Source organism: Somniosus microcephalus, chromosome 4 (assembly GCF_052327205.1).
Source record: "Somniosus microcephalus isolate GS21.2 chromosome 4, FLI_Smic_1.0, whole genome shotgun sequence".
NCBI classification, from domain to species: Eukaryota; Metazoa; Chordata; class Chondrichthyes; order Squaliformes; family Somniosidae; genus Somniosus; species Somniosus microcephalus.
Genome location: NC_140990.1, coordinates 243265004 through 243284001, shown reverse-complemented (window position 1 = coordinate 243284001; position 18998 = coordinate 243265004). Strand labels below are relative to the sequence as shown.

General features: G+C 43.5%; 1 protein-coding gene across 2 annotated transcripts in view; it reads left to right on the top strand.

Moving 5' to 3' along the window:
- Positions 1–17887, top strand: part of agps (alkylglycerone phosphate synthase) — a 179479-nt gene extending 161592 nt beyond the window's left edge. For both annotated transcript variants that reach the window (XM_085986091.1, XM_085986090.1), the window contains one exon: positions 15695–17887. In XM_085986091.1, the coding sequence (XP_085842217.1) occupies positions 15695–15816 (122 nt within the window). In that variant the 3' untranslated portion in view covers positions 15817–17887. The remainder of the gene's footprint in view (positions 1–15694) is intronic.
- Positions 17888–18998: the final 1111 nt, after the last annotated feature.

Below are 18998 nucleotides of genomic sequence, written 5' to 3'. Positions count from 1 at the left end.
TGGCTTTGATAAGGTGTGCACGGTCAGGCCTGTAGAAACGAGGCTTATATTCCGCACAGATGCGGCAGGCTCTGGTCATTGCCCTGACCTCCTCGATGGAGTGGGGCAGATTGCGGGACTTTATAAAATGGTATAGTCGGGTGACCCCTGGGTGACAGAGGTCGTTGTGGAGACCCTGTAATTTGTCCGTATGAATGCTGGCACACGTTTCCCGCGATAGGGCGTCTGGGGGTTCATTAAGGGCTCCCGGCCTGTACATAATATCATAGTCGAACGTGGATAGTTCGATCCTCCACCTGAGTATTTTGTCATTCTTGATTTTCCCCCTTTGTTATTAAACATGAAAGCCACCGACCGCTGGTCGGTGAGCAGGGTGAAACGTTTGCCGGCTAGGTAGTGTCTCCAGTGCCGCACTGCCTCCACTATAGCCTGTGCCTCCTTCTCGACAGAAGAGTGCCTGATTTCAGGTCCCTGAAGGGTTCGGGAGAAGAAGGCCACAGGTCTCCCAGCCTGATTGAGGGTCGCAGCTAAGGCAAAGTCTGATGCATCGCTTTTGACTTGAAAGGGAATGCTTTCGTCCACTGCACACAGTGCAGCCCTTTCAATGTCCTGTTTGATACTGGTGAAAACCTCCCGAGCTTCAGCTGATAGTGGGAAGGATGTCGATTTAATGAGGGGTCGGGCCTTATCAGAGTAATTGGGCACCCATTGGGCATAATACGAAAAAAATCCCAGGCGCCTTTTTAAAGCTTTGGGATTGTGTGGCAGGGGCAGTTCCTTTAGGGGGCGTAATCGGTCAGGGTCCGGTCCAATTACCCCATCTTCCACCACACAGCCGAGGATACAGACGGGTTGTGTTGAAGACACATTTGTCTTCATTGTAGGTTAGATTCAGCTTTAGGGCAGTTTTAAAAAATCTCGCAAGATTTAGATCGTGGTCTTGCTGGTTGTGCCCGCAGATAGTGACATTGTCCAGATAGGGGTAGGTAGCTTGTAGTTTATTCTCGTCAACCATGCGGTCCATCTCACGTTGGAAGACCGAGACCCCATTTGTTACCCCGAAGGGCACTCTGAGAAAATGGTAGAGGCGTCCGTTCGCCTCAAAGGCGGTGTATGGGCGGTCCTCCGTTCTAATGGGGAGCTGGTGATACGCGGATTTGAGGTCGATAGTCGAGAAGACTCGGTATTGCGCAATCTGGTTGACCATTTCTGATATGCGGGGTAAAGGGTAGGCGTCCAGCTGGATATAAATATTAACAGTCTGGCTGTAGTCAATTACCATCCGTTTCTTTTCGCTATTTTTAACTATGACTACTTGGGCACGCCACGGACTGGTACTGCATTCAATAATGCCTTCCCGCAGGAGTCTGTCCACTTCCGCCTTGATAAAGTGTCTGTCTTCCAGACTGTACCGTCTACTTTTGGTCGCTATGGGCCTACAGTTCGGAGCGAGATTAGCGAATAAAGAGGGCGGGCTGATTTTTAAGGTTGATAGGCCACAGACCGTGAGTGGTGGCTGGGACCGGCCATATGCTAGCATGACACTTTTGTGGTGGCACTGGAAGTCCAGGCCCAAGATTACATTAACACAGAGTTCTGGCATCACGAGGAGTTTAAAATCCTTGTAGTCCGTGCCTTTTACAGTCAGTGTTACCACACAGTAGCCCAAAATGTCCGAAGTGTGGGGCTTAGCAGCCATAGCAATTCTGCTCCGTGTAGGGGTTACCGTTAATGAGTGCCGCCGTACCAGGCTAGGGTGGATAAAACTCTCGGTACTCCCACAGTCAATTAAACATTTCGTTAAATTCCCATTTACCTGTATGTCCATCATGGATTTTGTCAACGGGTGTGGCCTGGATTGATCCACCGTGATCGAAGCCACTGTTGGGCCCTGGGCGGCCGTTGAGTCGGGAAAAGATGGCGGATCCCAAGATGGCGGCCCGCACAGCACGCACGAGGCGGTGACGGAGTTGGAAATCGGATTCCCCCTGCAGACTTTGGTAAAATGCCCCTTTTTCTTACATTTGAAGCACGTAGCGTCCTTCGCTGGGCATCATTGTCTGGGGTGCTTGGCCTGGCCGCAGAAGTAGCATTTCGGGCCTCGAGACATTGCCGCTGTAGTAGGACTCCTGGGTGAACTTCTGTGTGGGGACTCCGGCGGCGTAGAGCTGGTCTGAGACCTGGATGGGGAAGATGGCTGATTCCAAGATGGCGGCCCGTTCGGCACGCACGAGGCGGTGAGGGCCGCATGGCCGGAAGAATAAGAGTCAGAGTTTTTCTGGGCCACGTCCAGCGATCGCGCAGTGGCCACTGCCTTTTTTAAGTCCAGGACCCCCTTCTTTAGCAGTCTCTGCCGGATATAATTCGATTTGAGGCCCGTGATGAAGGAATCGCGGACCAATTCGTCAGAGTACACGTTGGCCGTCACGGCCTTGCAGTTACAGTCCCGGACTAAGTCCTTTAGGCCCTGTAAGAAATCGTCCATTGATTCCTCAGGTCGCTGCCTGCGTGTAGCCAGCAGATGTCTGGCGTACTCTTCGTTTACTGGCCTCTGGTATTGGGCCTTCAGGATAGTGATGGCCTCCGTGTAAAAGGTGGCGTCCCGGATGAACGAATAAATCCGATGATTAACGCGAGTAGTCAGTAGACTCAGTTTATCTACCTCGCTTGCGGATGAGGCCCTCGCGAAGAGTTCGAAGCATTTGAGCCAGTGTCCAAATTGATCTGATGCTTCAGCAGAATGTGGATCCAAGTCCAGACGCTCTGGTTTTAGCAGTCGATCCATCCTAGTATTCTTTAGTGATTAAAATTGATGTGCCTTCAATAACCACAAAACTAGAAGTTATAGACTTTAACAAGTTGGCTTTTAATCACTAAGATCAGAGCTAACATCTCAACACACCGACTGGCTCGCAGGAATGAGTCATACAGATCCTGGGATCTTTAAGTAAGAGAAGTCAGGGGCGGAGCCAAGAGCCAAGACCTGGAACCTTCCAGGTTAGTCAGGAAAGAGGAAGTGAAACTATACACCGTGTGGGGGAGGGTAATATACATGAGTGCAAAACGAATACAGGCAAGACAAACAGATTTCATTACAGTCAGTATGTGAAAATGTACTGAAATCCTCTTGTACAAATGTTCACAACTGCAATATTACTTGCTTGTGTTCAAATTAACATTGAGGCAGATGAGACAATGTTACCTTACTTGAAGGCAGCAGGTATTAAATTGATGAACTGTGATTGTTAAATGATCAGTTTCTGATCATTTAACATACGATTTTTATGTGCATCATTGAAATCCAATTAAGAATGCCATTACACGGCATTAAAAGCAATTCGGATTAATTTACAGTTCACTGATATCATTTAACTTGCACTTCAACAGGCATTTTGCAGTAACTGTATACTGTTGAGGATTTGAATTAAATGGATTGAATAATGAGAGAAAATGTATCTAAATTACAAGTTGAATATATTTTAATTGTCCTTAAAATGTAATGCTAAAACAGCCCTGGATATTTGAGCTGATTTGCTTAGGGCATCTGGGGCGTGCAACTAACCCCTACTGCATATTGATGTACTACATGCAGTGCTACCACGTCATATCTTAATGTATTTAATACTTTAAATCTCTAGTTATACACTTTCGCAATGTCATTGCTATTTTGGAATTTAGCATTCATTTAAAGAAGGATATTGGGCATGTGGTAAATTTTGAACTAAAAGTAAGATGATAGATATCAAAATTAAAGGATGGTATTTGAGAAGTTAGTTAAGCGAACATGAGAAATAGGAGCAGGAGTAGGCCATTTGGCCCCTCGAGCCTGCTCCAACATTCAATAAGATCATGGCTGATCATCTACCTCAACTCCACTTTCCTGCACTATCCCCATATCCCTTGATTCCCTTAATATCCAAAAATCTATCGACCTCTGTCGTGAATATACTCAACAACTGAGCCTCCACAGCCCTCTGAGGTAGAGAATTCCAAAGATTCACCCTCTGAGTGAAGAAATTTCTCCTCATCTCAGTCCTAAATAGCTGACCCCTTATTCTGAGACTGTGGCCCCTGGTTCTAGACTCCCCCGCCAAGGGAAACATCCTCTCTGCATCTACCCTGTCAAGTTCTGTAAGAAGTTTGTATGTTTCAATGAGATCACCTCTCATTCTTCTAAACTCCAGAGACTTTCGGTCTAGTCTACTCAATCTGTCCTCTTAGGACAATCTCCCCATCCCAGGAATCAGTCTGGTGGATCTTCGTTGCACTCTATATGGCAGGTATATCCTTCCTTGGGTAAGGAGACCAAAACTGTACACAATACTCCAGGAGTGGTCTCACCAGGGCCCTATATAATTGCAGTAAGACGTCTTTACTCTTGTACTCAAATCCTCTTATAATAAAGGCCAACATACCATTTGCTTTCCTAATTGCTTACTGTACCTGCATGTTAGCTTTCAGTGATTCATGTACAAAGACACCCAGGTCCCTCAGAACACCAACATTTCCCAATTTCTCACCATTTAAAAAAATAAATAAATAAATCTCTGCTTTCCTATTTTTCCTACCAAAATGTGGATAACTTCACATTTCTCCACATTATATTCCATTTTACCATGTTCTTGCCCACTCACTTAGCCTGTCTATATCCCCTTGAAGCCTCCTCACAACTTACATTCCCACCTAGCTTTGTCTCATCAGCATACATGGATATATTACATTTGGTCCCCTCATCCAAATCACAGGTGTTTAAATATTGGTGGTGGAATGCAAAAAAATTGGCAAATGGAATTCAACGTCAGTAAGTGTAAGGTGGTTGGTTTATATTTTTAAAAAAAGGTAAAGGATGACAAAGTGCTGGGACCTGACTGGGTGTGCCCAAGGACCCTAAGAGAAATGGGGTAAGAATATGAGTTAAGGGCATTTTCTCAGAATGGTTGGAAGTAGATAGTGGTGTCTCAAGTTTCTGTTCTGGGACTGCATTTGTGTACGTTAATGATTTGGATATAGGGTTAAAGGCAGTGGTGTCTAATTTTATAGGCAATACTAAAACAGGAATCCCAATTCTGGGGACCAAAAGAAGCTGCAAAAAGGGGTATTGGTGGAATGCGAAAAAATTGGCAAATGGAATTGAATGTCAGTAAGTGTAAGGTGGTACATTTTGGTTTATATTTTAAAAAAAAGTAATTATACTTTGGAGGAAAGCTGGGTTATGTGGCAGAGCAGTGGGATTTGGAGTTTCAGATTCACGAGACATTAAAAGCAGCACCTCAACTGCATAAGGCCAAAAATAAAGCTAACGGAATACTGGGCTTTATGGCAAGAGGTTTGGAATATAAGTCAAGACGTAATTGTGAATCTATATAAAACCTTAGTAAGACCATAGTTGAAGTACCGTGCGTAGTTCTGAACTCCACACTAAGAAGGATGTTGAGGCAATAGAAAGGGTATGGTGCAGATTCACTAGGCTGCTGCCTGGTATGAGGAAATAAAAACACAAAGAAAACGTGAACAATTGGGGCTGTTTTCATTGGAACAGAGGAAGTTAGTGATTTGATAGGTGTTTAAAATTATGAAGGGAAGGGACAAAGTAGATCGCAAGTCTGCTACCTATGAATGAGGGATCTAGAACTATTTATAAGATGAAATGGAAGAAAGATTCAAGCAGAGACCATGGAAATATTAAAATATATGTTAGGTGTGGTTGAAGAAAGGGGAATGAAGGGATATGAGAACGGGTCGACACGTGTAGGAATTAAACACAAGCGGGGTTGGGGTTATTGTCTCTGGCCAGTCAGAAGCCTCTGAGCTGCTCCAGGGACCCCCGTGCAGTTTCGAATCGCTCCCCTATTCCTGGTTCTGACCGCCGGACTTGTTCGGTAGTGATGTAGACAGAAAAACATGACTCGTGGTTGGGTGCAAAACAGACCAGTATTTATTGAAACAGAAAGAAACAACTTAAAAATAATCGATACAACACACTTATGCCTGGTACAGCACTTTTGCTTAACACAACACTGTTACTTCAATACAGCACTTTTAATACAGCACACTTGGTGTCCACTACAGCACTTTTCTGCTTAGTGCAACACTGTTACTTAAATAGGGGAGGAGAAAACGGACACAACGAGGGAAAATTGACTAAAATTACAGTTTTAACAAAATTCCCCTTAATTCCCACCCCTATACCTATTCTAAGCTTGTAATGGGCCAGAAAATGTATGCTCACCAGTGAACGCCTGCCCCGTGCCCTTGCGGTCTTAGATTCTTCACCACCCCGAAAATGGAAATGCCCCAGTGGTTAAAAGTAACTGCTGGTATCCCACTCCCTTGGGCGGGCTCCCGAGTTGTAGATGGGGCACGGAGGTGAGGCTACAGAGAGAGAGCGAGATGGCTTCTTGAGAAGCTATCTTATACCCCATTTGGGGCCGAAATCTTCCCGCCCAAATCCGGATGCATCTGGGCTAAACAAAAGGGATCCGATGTCCCCATTGACTGTGATGGGGTTTGGATGAATTACCCATTTCCCTTATGATGGGTTTTTGAATATATCCCCATTCATCGTGATGGGTTTGAATAGAGCTGTCTTGGTTTGAAAAAAAATGTCTATTTCCTTAATTGCTGAGTAAACAGCCCTTGGATGTTAGTGTAAACAATCTGATTGTCCTGTGGTCACGCCCAACCGCAATTGATTGGCAGTCTCAAGTGGTTAATCCTTTGTCAACATTGTAGACTCTCTATAAACAAGCATTGATTGTCCTGCAGGGAAACTCCCCGAACTGCCTTTGATTGACAGTTTAAATACTCCATTGCTTCAGGGCTGGGGTTTTTTCTAAATCCTTTGTCAGCCATCTTTGATTTTCCCTTTTCATATGCACACACTGTGTGGTGTCTTCTGCCACGAGGTCGGACAGCCATCTTTGATTATCCTTTTTCACAGACACACACAGGCTGCCTTTCAAGTCCTTTGTCAGCCCGTGCTTTGAACAGAGACTGTCTTTTGTCTTCTGCCACGAGGTCTGACGGACATTTTGATCCCTGGATTTTTAAAGGTATATTCTACCCAGGTATTCTTTAATCAAAAATCAATCTTCGGAACTGTAGAAAATTTCAAAATTATTGCGAAATCTTACACATGGGACTAGGATTACTGCTCATGTGGAGGATAAACACCAACTGCCTGTTTGTGTTGTAATATTTTTGTAATACACTAGTTGATCTCCTATGTCATTGCACACAGGAAGTTGAGACCAAGTACAGTATTCAGTCAGAGTTAGAGGGTGGGGGATAATTGGGTAATGGGGAGGGAGGGGGGAGGGAAAATGGGGGTGCAGTAGGCAATACAGGAAACTTTCGATTAACCGGCCCCTAAATAACTGGAACGCTCTATCCACCGGCAAAATTCAGGAGTCGGTTCAAGTAACTTTTTTTTACTTTTATTACTTTTTTTACTCCATTTGTTGCTGTGCAAGGGTGTAGCTGAAGCTGTTGCTAAGCTACAGAGACGCTTGCAACTTGTGCCGATTGTTTTGAAGCTGTTAAGCAACAGGGTTTGTTGCTTTATACGGAGCTCTGAGCTCCGTATCTTTTACTATAGCGTTCGGTTATCCGGAATTGTTGATAGAAACATAGAAGATAGGAGCAGGAGTAGGCCATTCAGCCCTTCGAGCCTGCTCCGCCATTCAGTGCGATCATGGCTGATCATCCAAACCCTAGCACCCGGTCCCTACACAGACAGCCATCCCACCCAAGCCCTATCCCCGTAACCCCACGTATTTAATCCCCCCTAACACTAAGGGTCAATTTTTATCATGGCCAATCAACCTAACCCGCACATCTTTGGACTGTGGGAGGAAACCGGAGCACCCGGAGAAAACCCACGCAAACACAGGGAGAATGTGCAAACTCCACACAGACAGTCACCCGAGGCCGGCACCACGTCGGTCCCGTCCGTGCCGGATACCAGAAAGCTTCCTGTAGTTGGAATCAGCAGCGGGGGAAGCTGGTAAACTGTCTTGGTGGTGAGAGGGTGCAAGACCTTTAAAATCTCTCTGCAGGCCAGAAACCCTACCCTGTGTGGGGGAGAAGCAGGCATTGAAGCTATATCAGCAGGAAAAACATAGCTTGGTGTGGGGTGGGGTCACATCTAGCCTGGATAGCAGCTGTCTTGATAGGGACAGTTACTTCAAGAAACAAGAAACGCTGTCAGTACCTTTTTGATCACTTTCCCTGCTTGTTTGATATGATTGGTGGCTGCAAGTGGGTTCACGGTCATTTGCTAAAAGTGTGATTCTGCTGCAGTTTCTATCAGACCGATGGGGTTTCAGAAGACTGGCAAAGACTTTCCGCATGGAAAGGTGGTCCCAAGACATTGCTGTTTGCAACTCAATTAAGATTATCTTTTAAGGCATTCAAATGCTAGGCCTAGGGAGCCACCACATTATTTCAACTGTGGGAGCAAAAAGGTGGGGGCACAGTGCAGCTACTGTCTGAGCAGTGAATGACTGACCGCAACATCAGGATCCTGAAGTTGCAGTCAGTTTCAAAGGGGTAATAATGGCGAACGCTGTTAGCTCGCCGTTATTACTCACTGCAAATTACGGCCCTATATGATGAGGAAGATGGCTACTGAAACTATGGATATTGTCTGTTTGGAGCTGAAAGGTATGGTTTGTTATGCTGCATTGATACAAGTTTGTTGTGTTACTTCATACAACTTTACCTCTGAGATTTTGCCACCAAGCATCCCTTGAGATGGGTTGGGTAGAATTCATAATAAGACACATAGGGCTAGATTTTCAGTTGCTTGCGCCAGCAGTTAGCGCCTTAAGAGAAGTGATTTTCGGGCGCTATGCGTGTAGCGCCTGGGCGCAGCGCAGTTTGCGCCCCGCCCCAAATTAAGTTGCCCGTTAGCGCCGGCGCAAAGTTTAGCGGCCACCCGGATGCGCGCGCAGAAAATGACGTCACATCCTCGTGCAACGCCCTTTGGCCGCCCCGAATCCAAACTTCAGTCGGACCGCCCCATTGTGCGCCTGGCGTCCAGAGCGTTTGTAAAATGGAACGCAACACACCCTGGGGAGCGCAAATTAAAGGGCACTCGTACAAAAGGCACTCTGCATGTGTTGTGTGGAAGTAAGCTGTGTGTTGTTCTGAACGGTCTTTATGTTTCCGGGCACCAATTCCTCCTCCTCCTCCTCCTCCTCCTCCTCCTCCTCCCCCCCCCCCCCCTTTGCATTTGAAAAAAATACATGCACCCTTCCCCTTTAAGAGCTCACTGGCACCAGAGTGTCTGCCGTGCGCTACGCCCGAGCTCGGGTGTTGCGCTCTCCACCGCCGGCTTAGCGCCTAAAGATACTAGTGGAACGCCTCTTTTAGCGCTCCACCAACCTCTTAGGGCGAAGCCACTGAATTTCCGGCAACGGGGCGCTACTTTGGGGCGGGCGATAAGCTTAGCGCCCCAAAACTGTCTATACTGAAAATCTAGCCCATAGTGTACAAGGAAGGAAGCCATAATGCACAATCTCTCTCCCTTTCAAATTAAAAATTGCCCTTCTCAAAAACCCTGCCCTCTGTCCATCTAGGCAGCACACTATATCTAGCTTTATTGGCTGTTAAACGTGTTGTCACCTCCCAACTTTGCGCTCATCTCTCAAAACTCCCTGTTTAAGTACCTCCAGTCTGGCTTCCACCCTTCCCAAAGAACTAAGATAGTCCTAGCCAAAGTCTCAAATTACATTCCTTGTGTTGGTGAACACGGTGTGTTCTTCCTTGATCTCTCCATAGCATTTGATATGGGGGACTATGCCATCTTTCTCTGTTGCCCAGCCTTATGGAACTGCTCTTTCGTGGTTCCACTCCTAACTATCCGAATGCACTTAGTGCATCTCCAGCCATAGCTTCTCTTCCCACCACACCCTGTCTGGAGTCGGCCAATAATCTATTCTTGGCCTCTTCTTCCTCATATAAATGCTGCCCCTCAGTAACATCCTCTGCAGTCAGCTCCCATATATATGATCATGGCATCCAGTTCTACCTCTCCCCACCACTCTTAACCCTGTGACAACTTCCATGCTTGTTTGATATCTTAGATGAGTCACAACTTCTTCCAACTGAACATCAGGAAGACCATTGCTCAGGTATGTCCTGTCCACAAAAAGCAGGACAAATCCAATCTGGCTAGTTACCGTCTGATCAGCCTACTCTCAATCATCAGCAAAGTGAGGGAAGGTGTTGTCGAAAATGCTGTTAAGCGATACTCACCAATGCTCAGTTTGGGTTCCGCCTGGACCACTTGGCTCCAGACATCATTACAGCCTTGGTCCAAACATGGACAAAAGAGCTGAATTCTAGAGGTGAGGTGAGAGTGACTGCCCTTGACATCAAGATAGCATTTGACCAGAGTGTGGCATCAAGGAGCCCTAGTAAAATTGAAGTCAATGGGAATCGGGGAAAACTCTCCACTGGCTGGAGTCATACCTAACACAAAGGAAGATGGTTGTGGTTGTTGGAGGCCAATCATCTTAGCCCCAAGACATCACTGCAGGAGTTCCTCTGGGTAAAGTCCTAGCGCAGCCTTTTCAGCTGCTTCATCAGTAACCTTCCATCCATCCATAAGGTCAAAAGTGGGGATGTTCACTGATGATTGCACAGTATTCAGTTCCATTCCCAAGTCCTCAGATAATGAAGCAGTCTGTGCCTGCATACAGCAAAACTTGGACGACATTCAGGCTTGAGGTGATAAGTAGCTAGTACCATTCGTGTCACACAAGTGCCAGGCAATGACCATCTCCAACAAGTGTGTGTAGCCACCTCCCCCTGAAAACGTGATTACCGTTGCTGAACCCCCCACCATCAACATCCTGGGGGGTCACCATTGGCTAGAAACTTAACTGGACCAGCCATATAAATACTGTGGCTACAAGAACAGGTCAGAGGCTGGGTATTCTGTGGCGAGTGACTCACCTCCCAACTCCCCAAAGCCTTTCCACCATCTATAAGGCACAAGTCAGGAGTGTGATGGAATACTCTCCACTTGCCTGGATGAGTGCAGCTCCAACAACACAAGAAGCTCGACACCATCCAGGACAAAGCAGCCCGCTTGATTGGCACCCCATCCACCACCTTAAACATTCACTCCACCACCGGTGCACCGTGGCTGCAATGTGTACCATCTACAAGATACCCTGCAGCAGCTCGCCAAGGCTTCTTAGACAGCACCTCCCAAGCCCACGACCTCTTCCACCTAGAAGGACAAGGGCAGCAGATGCATGGGAACACCATCACCTCCAAGTTGCACACCGTCCTGACTTGGAAATATATCATCAATCTTTCATCGCTGGGCCAAACTCCTGGAACTCCCTCCCTAACCGCACTGTGGGAGTACCTTCACCTCATGGACTGCATCGGTTCAAGAAGGTGGCTCCCCACCACCTTCTCGAGGGCAATTAGGGATGGGCAATAAATGCTGGCCTTGCCAGCGACGCCCACATCTCATGAATAAATTTTTAAAAATCATAACTTTTGGCCCCTGCCTTAATTTTCACTCCCTTGCTGCTGAATTTCACTTCCTTATTACTTGCTAAGATTTAACCAGAATATCCAAAACCTTACTGTCCTGTTTGATGCAGAGCTGAGCTTCAATTCATATCCTGTCCATCACTAAGACTGTTTATTTTCACCTCTTGCTTACCTCCGCTACTGAAATTCTTATCCATTCTTTGTCATCTCGAGACTCAAATGGCAATGTCCTCTGCTGGTTTCCCATCCTCCTCCCTCCCAGTGTCAGCTGTGGCTCAGTTGGTAGCACACTCGCCTCTCAGTCCGAAGGTTGTGGGTTCAAGTCCCACCCCAGAGACTTGAGCACATAAAGCTAGGTAGACACTCCAGTGCAGTGCTGAGGGAGTGCTGCACTGTCTGAGATACCGTCTTTCGGATGAGACGTTAAACCGAGGCCCCGTCTGCTCTCTCAGGTGGACGTAAAAGATCCCATGGCACTATTTCGAAGAAGAGCAGGGGAGGTTATCCCTGTGTCCTGGCCAATATTTATCCCTCAATGAACATAACAAAAACACATTATCTGGTCATTAGCACATTGCTGTTTGTGGGACCTTGCTGTTGGCTGTCGCGTTTCCCACATTACAAAGCACTTTGAGACGTCCGGTGGTCGTGAAAGGCGCTATATAAATGCAAGTCTTTCTTTCTCCATAAATTTCAACTTGTCCAAAACTCAGCCTCCTATACCATATCTCACACTAAGTCCCACTAACCCATCACTCCCATCCTCATCAATTTGTATTAATTTCCTTCCTCCCAACATATTAAATAAATAAAAAACTCATCTTCAAATCCCTTTATGGCCTTGCTGCACTCTACCTCTGCAACCACCCCAGCCTTGCCTGCTCCCACATCCTTCAGACTTCTGAATCTGGCCTTTTGTACATTTCTTCCCATCTTCCCTCACAAACCGCCCACTACTTATGCCAGAGGCTTGTATTGCCCATTTTAGTCACCGAAACTGTACACTGATAAATATGGCTTTCCATCCCATGCTTTAAAACATTTGGGTCAACGGAAATGTAGTGCAGTGTTTTCAAATTACATGATCTGATCCTTCTGCATTAAAAAGAATGCAGTTAATTGGAAGAACATGCATACCATAGACTATTCAGTCGCAGCTAGATGGAATGCATTGCAGCCATGAAACTAAATGGTTGTTGAACTTGAGGGCTTATTTTGAGAACACAACATGACAAATGTTCACTGTACAATTGTATCAGACATAGTAATAAATTATTCTGGAAGATGTACTGTGCTGAGTTTTCTTACTGTTATCCATTTCATTTACTGACCCTGAGGTCTTGCCCTCATATTCTCTATTGAGAATTTAATGTCATCTAAAAAATTGATTGTTTCTCTTACACTGTCTCAGCTGTAATTGTGATTAATAATAGTTAGCTGGGAAGAGGTAGACTAGTTTGTCTGCTTGCAATTACTTTGTGATAAGTGGAGTTCTTTTACTTGTCTATTGGTGCATTGAAGAAAACCGATGTAATCTAGGCTTGAAGACCGGAAGAAATACAAACTTTTCTCATTCTCATAAAATGTCAAACTAGAGAGAATTGCTGAAAGGAGGAAAGTTGAATTTATATAAGCACTATACCACATCTCAAAACATTTTACATACAAAGAATTTGTTTGAAATTGTTATGTAGGCAAACACAGCAGCCATTTTGCATACAGATCTGGCAAACCACAAAGAAGTGAATGTCTAATCTATTTTTTTTGTAGTGAATTAACAGGTGGGGCCTTGATTTTTAGTATCTCATCTGAGTGATAGCACCTCCAGTAATGCAGGACTTCCTAGTACTGCACTGATGCATCACCCTAGATTCTGTGCTACTGTCCTATTTTGGGGGTTGAACCTAAATTACTCTGAAGCAAGACTGGTATCAATTGCTGTCCAATTGACATTGGGTAACTATCATTTTGGAATGCTAAATCCTAGCACTAAATGTAGCTTGGAATAACAAATATTTAGTTTCTGACAGCATTCCTAATAATTGTGAGTAAAATTATATCCTTTATCAACCTGACAATCCAAGTGGAAATAGATTGTGGGGTATTTTGTACATTGCTTGTGTGATGGGCTCACTAGTCAATGAGTGGAGTTTATTAACTGGGGAAGGTAGGTGAAACCCTTGATCATTAGAAACTGAATACTGGAAGCAAGTTACACTCATCTAGTTTTGATTAGAGGCTGCTAAACTGAAATTGTGAAAATCATGCCCGCTTCCAAGATGACATGATGACCTAGCTTCTGTGAACTAAATGAGTCTTTCAATGGTCGTTGTTGCTGGTGTTTCACAAAGTCATGACATTCATTTCAGTAAGTTAGGGCCTCGCATCTAAAAGAATGCCTGGAATTCATTACTTGTGCTGTGATGGCCACAGCAATGGGTGGAATGCTAAACCAATCCTGGAAATCCAGGTGCTGCTGCTGACTATTTAAGTTCTCTATTGTCGGATTTTATTTCATGGCAAAAGATGCTGGGTTTTCCCTTGCGTAGTTATTCCTGGGGCAATAAAATTATCAAGGCTATATAATGAAGGGATTTTAACCTTTTAACCATGTTCATTACCCTTTTGGGTTTGAAGTGTTGAAGCAAAAATGTATGCTTTGGCATATAATGTAGAAAGTAATTAGTTTTTCTAGGAACTCTTGTCACGTTGCAGTTAATGTGGGGCTATGTGCTTTCACATGCTCAATCATTTTATTAGTTTTTGGCCAATGGAGTCACTTCTAATTAATAATAGGATGCATTCATAAACGTTGTGCTTAACTAGGCTTGATCATATTAAGATGGAATTCATTCTTGTGACAATACAGTAGAAGCATCAGTTTCACTTTATTATTTAGCCTCTTTCCTCCTCCCCACCACACCCAAAACATTTTCCAGGCTGAAAATTTGCTTTTCTATTGTCTTCAATATACGGTGAAAATTGGATATAACTTTGTCTATCAGAGGTGATATATTAAAGAAACTTTAAGCAAGATTGCAAATATGGCAGCCACGTGACCTACAGGTTTTCAGCTCACTAGTCAAATGAATATTCGATTTACTATGATAAAAATATAAACTGAGGAAATATGACAAGATGGATGTGCAAATTAACACTCTGACAAAGCTAATGATGCACTCCAAGTACCTTCTGCTTTTGGAGCTGTGAGCAGCTTCATTTCGTATGCAGGGATGTTTGTTTTCTGGCTGTTCAAACGTCAGTGTAATTCCACATGGAGTTAGTTAGGTTGGAAGTGTGCATTCAAGCAAGCATGTTAGTTTGTACACCCTGTAGTGGCAGTAATGTGTTACATCCAGTCAACTACTGCTTGCGTCCTTTTCTGGACAGTTTTGTTTGTAACTATAGTAGCTGCTTGGTGATATTTGTGTGTTCAGTTGAAAGTGACATACTACTCTTCCTTCCCCCCTCTTCTCCTCCCCCCCCCCCCCCCCAACCCTCCTGCATGTGTCGAGCTGGACAGGTTTGTGCAGTGATGTTTTAAGGTGACTTGCTTAAAAAAAAAAAGTCCTTCATGAATTATTGTGTTGCATGAATACAGAGGACTCAGCAAAATGTTTACCTGATAAAAATGACAGTTGCATGTCAACAATCTCTGCATTCCGACTAAATTTAAGTGTAAAATTGCACAGGTTTTTTGGGGGGGTCAAGAGAAATTGAACTAAATTGCACAGCTGAAGGGTACAGGATAGATTGCTGGTTACAAATGCAGTAAGGTAGTATACAGAAATAAACACCAATTTTTCATAATTTAAAAGCTACATCTGGTTAGACCTCAAGTCGCTGTGAGCAAAGAATGTACCTGCCTCAAAAACAGTTGAAGACACTGCTTTAATAAGTGTTATAGTGTCTTCATTAAAACCTTTTGGATCTTTGCATTTTCTACATGCAAATTCTCCAGTTTGCACCGAACTTGTGGACTGCAGCGTGGTACTCCTTTGGGGAGCACTGAGCTTAATGAGCTTGATAGTCTGTAGAGCTCAATAAATCATATGACACACTACATTTCTCCTCTTCTAAATAAAATCATTTATCACACAGTATTTATTTGCCATGTTTAAAAGATTAATCTCTCAACATAGAGTGTGTACTCAAGCATTTTCTGTCTTCTTTCCAGTGGGTAAGTTACGAAAACGATGGCTGAAGGAGAGTATCTCTGATGTCGGTGTGGGGATGCTGAAATCTGTTAAAGAATATGTGGATCCCAACAACATCTTTGGAAACCGAAATCTTCTGTAAATCAAAGATGTACTCAACAGCTAAAGCTTGGATTCTTGGAAAGTAAGCAAATCCCACCATCTTAAAGATGAAATCACCAGACTATCAAAAAATCAACAACTTACACTTTGTAAACAAAGCATCTGCAGTAGAATTTGTTGGCTAATAATTTCTTTAATATGGGATACAGAGCACATGTTTGCAGAAAAGATGTGAAACTTACTGTATTGAGTGCTATGCCCTGTTCCAATAAAGCTGAGACTGTTTTTGACCAGTGTATTCAGCAGCAAGCAGGACATGCAGTTGTCAGTTTAAAAAAACAGGATGCTTTGAGGCTACTTATAATTAATTATCTTGTAATTTTTTTTTTTAAAGGCATGGGTGGTCAGCTCTGATTGTAATTTCTGCCTATTTAAGTCCTTCCAAAACTTTTGCACCAATCACATAGCCATACCCGCTTGTTACTGGTAACTTTTTTGCATGTTAATTCGATTCTATAAGCAAATGTTACTAAATGTTAAACTATCAACTTTGTACAATGTTCTCTTTAATTCAGTGACGACTTTTCTGTATGCTTCCTCCTAAGGGGAAAAATATCATTGTACAGAATGCATACTGTATTGCATCTCCTTTGTGAATTATGGGTTTCTGATTAAATTAAAATGTTGAAAATTTAAACTGTTCTAGGAAGGAGAAATATTCTTGATAGTGCCCTGGGGACTAAAGGATCACAATATTTACATAATAGAGATACATGGATAATGTTACTTGCATCATCCATACTAATTAAAGTATTTTTTGGATTCTTTCAATATTGCATACTTTTTCGGTTGTCTTTGTATGAGTGTGTTCTATTCCAAGAGCATTAAACAGGTTACATTGAGTATTTCTGTAAATCAAAATATGAAATTACAGTCAAGACTTCTTTTTACTTGCATGGTGTCCTGGAAATTGTTACATTTAGTATGTAACATTCGCGGTGTGTGATCACTCATTTTGCTATTCAAGGCATCAATATTTTGCTTGGATGAAAATCAAGATTGGCGTGTGAAAACCTTTAATGATCAGCAGTATTCTAGATTACATTGGAAAATATGTTTACAGTTCTTCCAGAAGCTGTGTCCATTTTGCTAAACATACCACTGTTAACTTGAGTTTCTGGCATTTCACTCGTGAAAGAACTAGCATAACTTGGATATTGGTGAACCATTGACTGTGTAATCGATTCTTTTAGCTCCCTCAAGTGGTTGTGTATATGGTGTCCCTTTTACCAGCGGTAATGCTTGATGTAAAGTTGAATATTAAGTTCTCCCTCTCTTCCTTCCCTCCTCACCTGACTCCAGCAGATGCCCATTTCTCAGGCATAGAATTTATTTAGATAAAATACATTGTGAGCAATTTATATGTCCAGTTTACACATCTATAAGAAGTGATCCCATCTGTAACTTGAAAATTACAGGTAACATGCTTGTACTCAGAGAAATGGAGCAGGAACAAACAAGTTGAAGTGCCAATCTGAGCCATTGAGAGTTAGGAGGTGCTGAGCTGAGCCTGGGCATTCTCCCAATTTGTTTGGAGAGGGGAAGAGAAGAGAGAGAGAAGAAATTGGAAGGAAGAGTTCCTGCTGCTTTCCCACAGCTATCTAAAGAGGCAGCCTAGAAACTGGCTGTATGCGCAACATTTTGGCTGCAGTTATGAGGCTAGAAAGGCGAAGACGATGATAAATTACAAATAAAAGGAGATACTTGGCCAAAGATTGGATCAAAGCTTTTGGCTAAGTTTCTCCTTTTATTTGTAATAATCATAGAAATAAATGCACATTTTTGAATCTTCACCAATTTGCCAAGTGGTTTTTCTTTCTGGAGGTGCTTTATAAAATCAGTATGCCAGAAACTCATGTTTTTGACTTGTTTGTAAACATTCTGTAACTGAACACTCTCTTGTCAACCTAGTTTACAAAGTTTTCATATTTTCAACAAATTTAATGAGCAGTTTCCTGTCCTTAGGTCTCTTGGCTCCTACATTGCTGTTGGTAAAGCACTGATGTGATTTAATTTGGATTTAATTTTAAATAAACTTATAAGGAATTGCTCATCGGACATTGAATTTCTTTAAACCATTTCAATGGTGGAACTTCATTTGTAACTATGCATTAAACACTAAGCATTTGTAGGATGCAAAAACTTGCATTTAGAGGTAAGTGTTAAAAAATAAATATGTGCATGAAAATAACATGCCAAGAAATACTAAAACATTTGTTCTAAGGATACCTTTTAATCTCCTCCTTGCCACTTGCTCCCCCCTGGCCTCCAGACACTGCTTACCAAAATCTCTTCCTATCTATCTTCTGCCGTGTCACAGACATCATCTCCTCCTCTTCAGTGGCTTCAGTGTTCACTTGAACTCGCCTTCATCTGCTGCCACTGTTTATTTTTTCCTTTCAACCTTCCCCTCTACAATAACTCCCCCAATCACATTCAGGGCCACCTACTTGATTGTGTCTTGACAGGAACAGGAGTAGGCCATTCAGCCCTTTGAGCATTTTCTGCCATTCAATGGCTGACAAGACCCCAATATATAATTATCGTGGCACTCTGATCACTTCCTTATCCTCATTCTTCTATACATTCCCCTGCCTGCTTCTAGGCCCTCTTGTAATTTTCCACCCCTGGTTAAAAACTACCCCCAAACTTTCTCCATTACTCTCTAACTGAGTCTTCCCCACCTCTGGCCTGTCACCTGTAATAACATTGACGTCTCCTCTTGGCCTTCCTGGCATAACTGCCATCTCCACAGCTTCAATTAGCAGGAAGGAAGCTTGAGCACACTTTGTATTAATCTGGCCTGGTTTGTATTAATATTAATACCACACTTTGTATTAACCACAGGTGGCTCTGGTTGGATTGCCTCAAGTTGTACTGTTGCTCCCTCGCCCTAGCCAAAATTACCTACTACTCGAAGATTATCCTAGAGAGCAGAATCATAGAATGGTCTCCTTCTGTGCTGTACTATTCAGCCCATCGAGTCTGCACCTGCTCTTTCCCGATATCCCTGCAATTTTTCTCCTTCAAGTATTTATCCAATTCCCTTTGGAAGGCTATTATTGAATTTGTATCCATCACCCTATCAGGCAGTGCATTTCAAATCCTAATCACTTGTTGCATAAAGGTTTTCCCTCATATTGCCTCTGGTTCTTTTGCCAA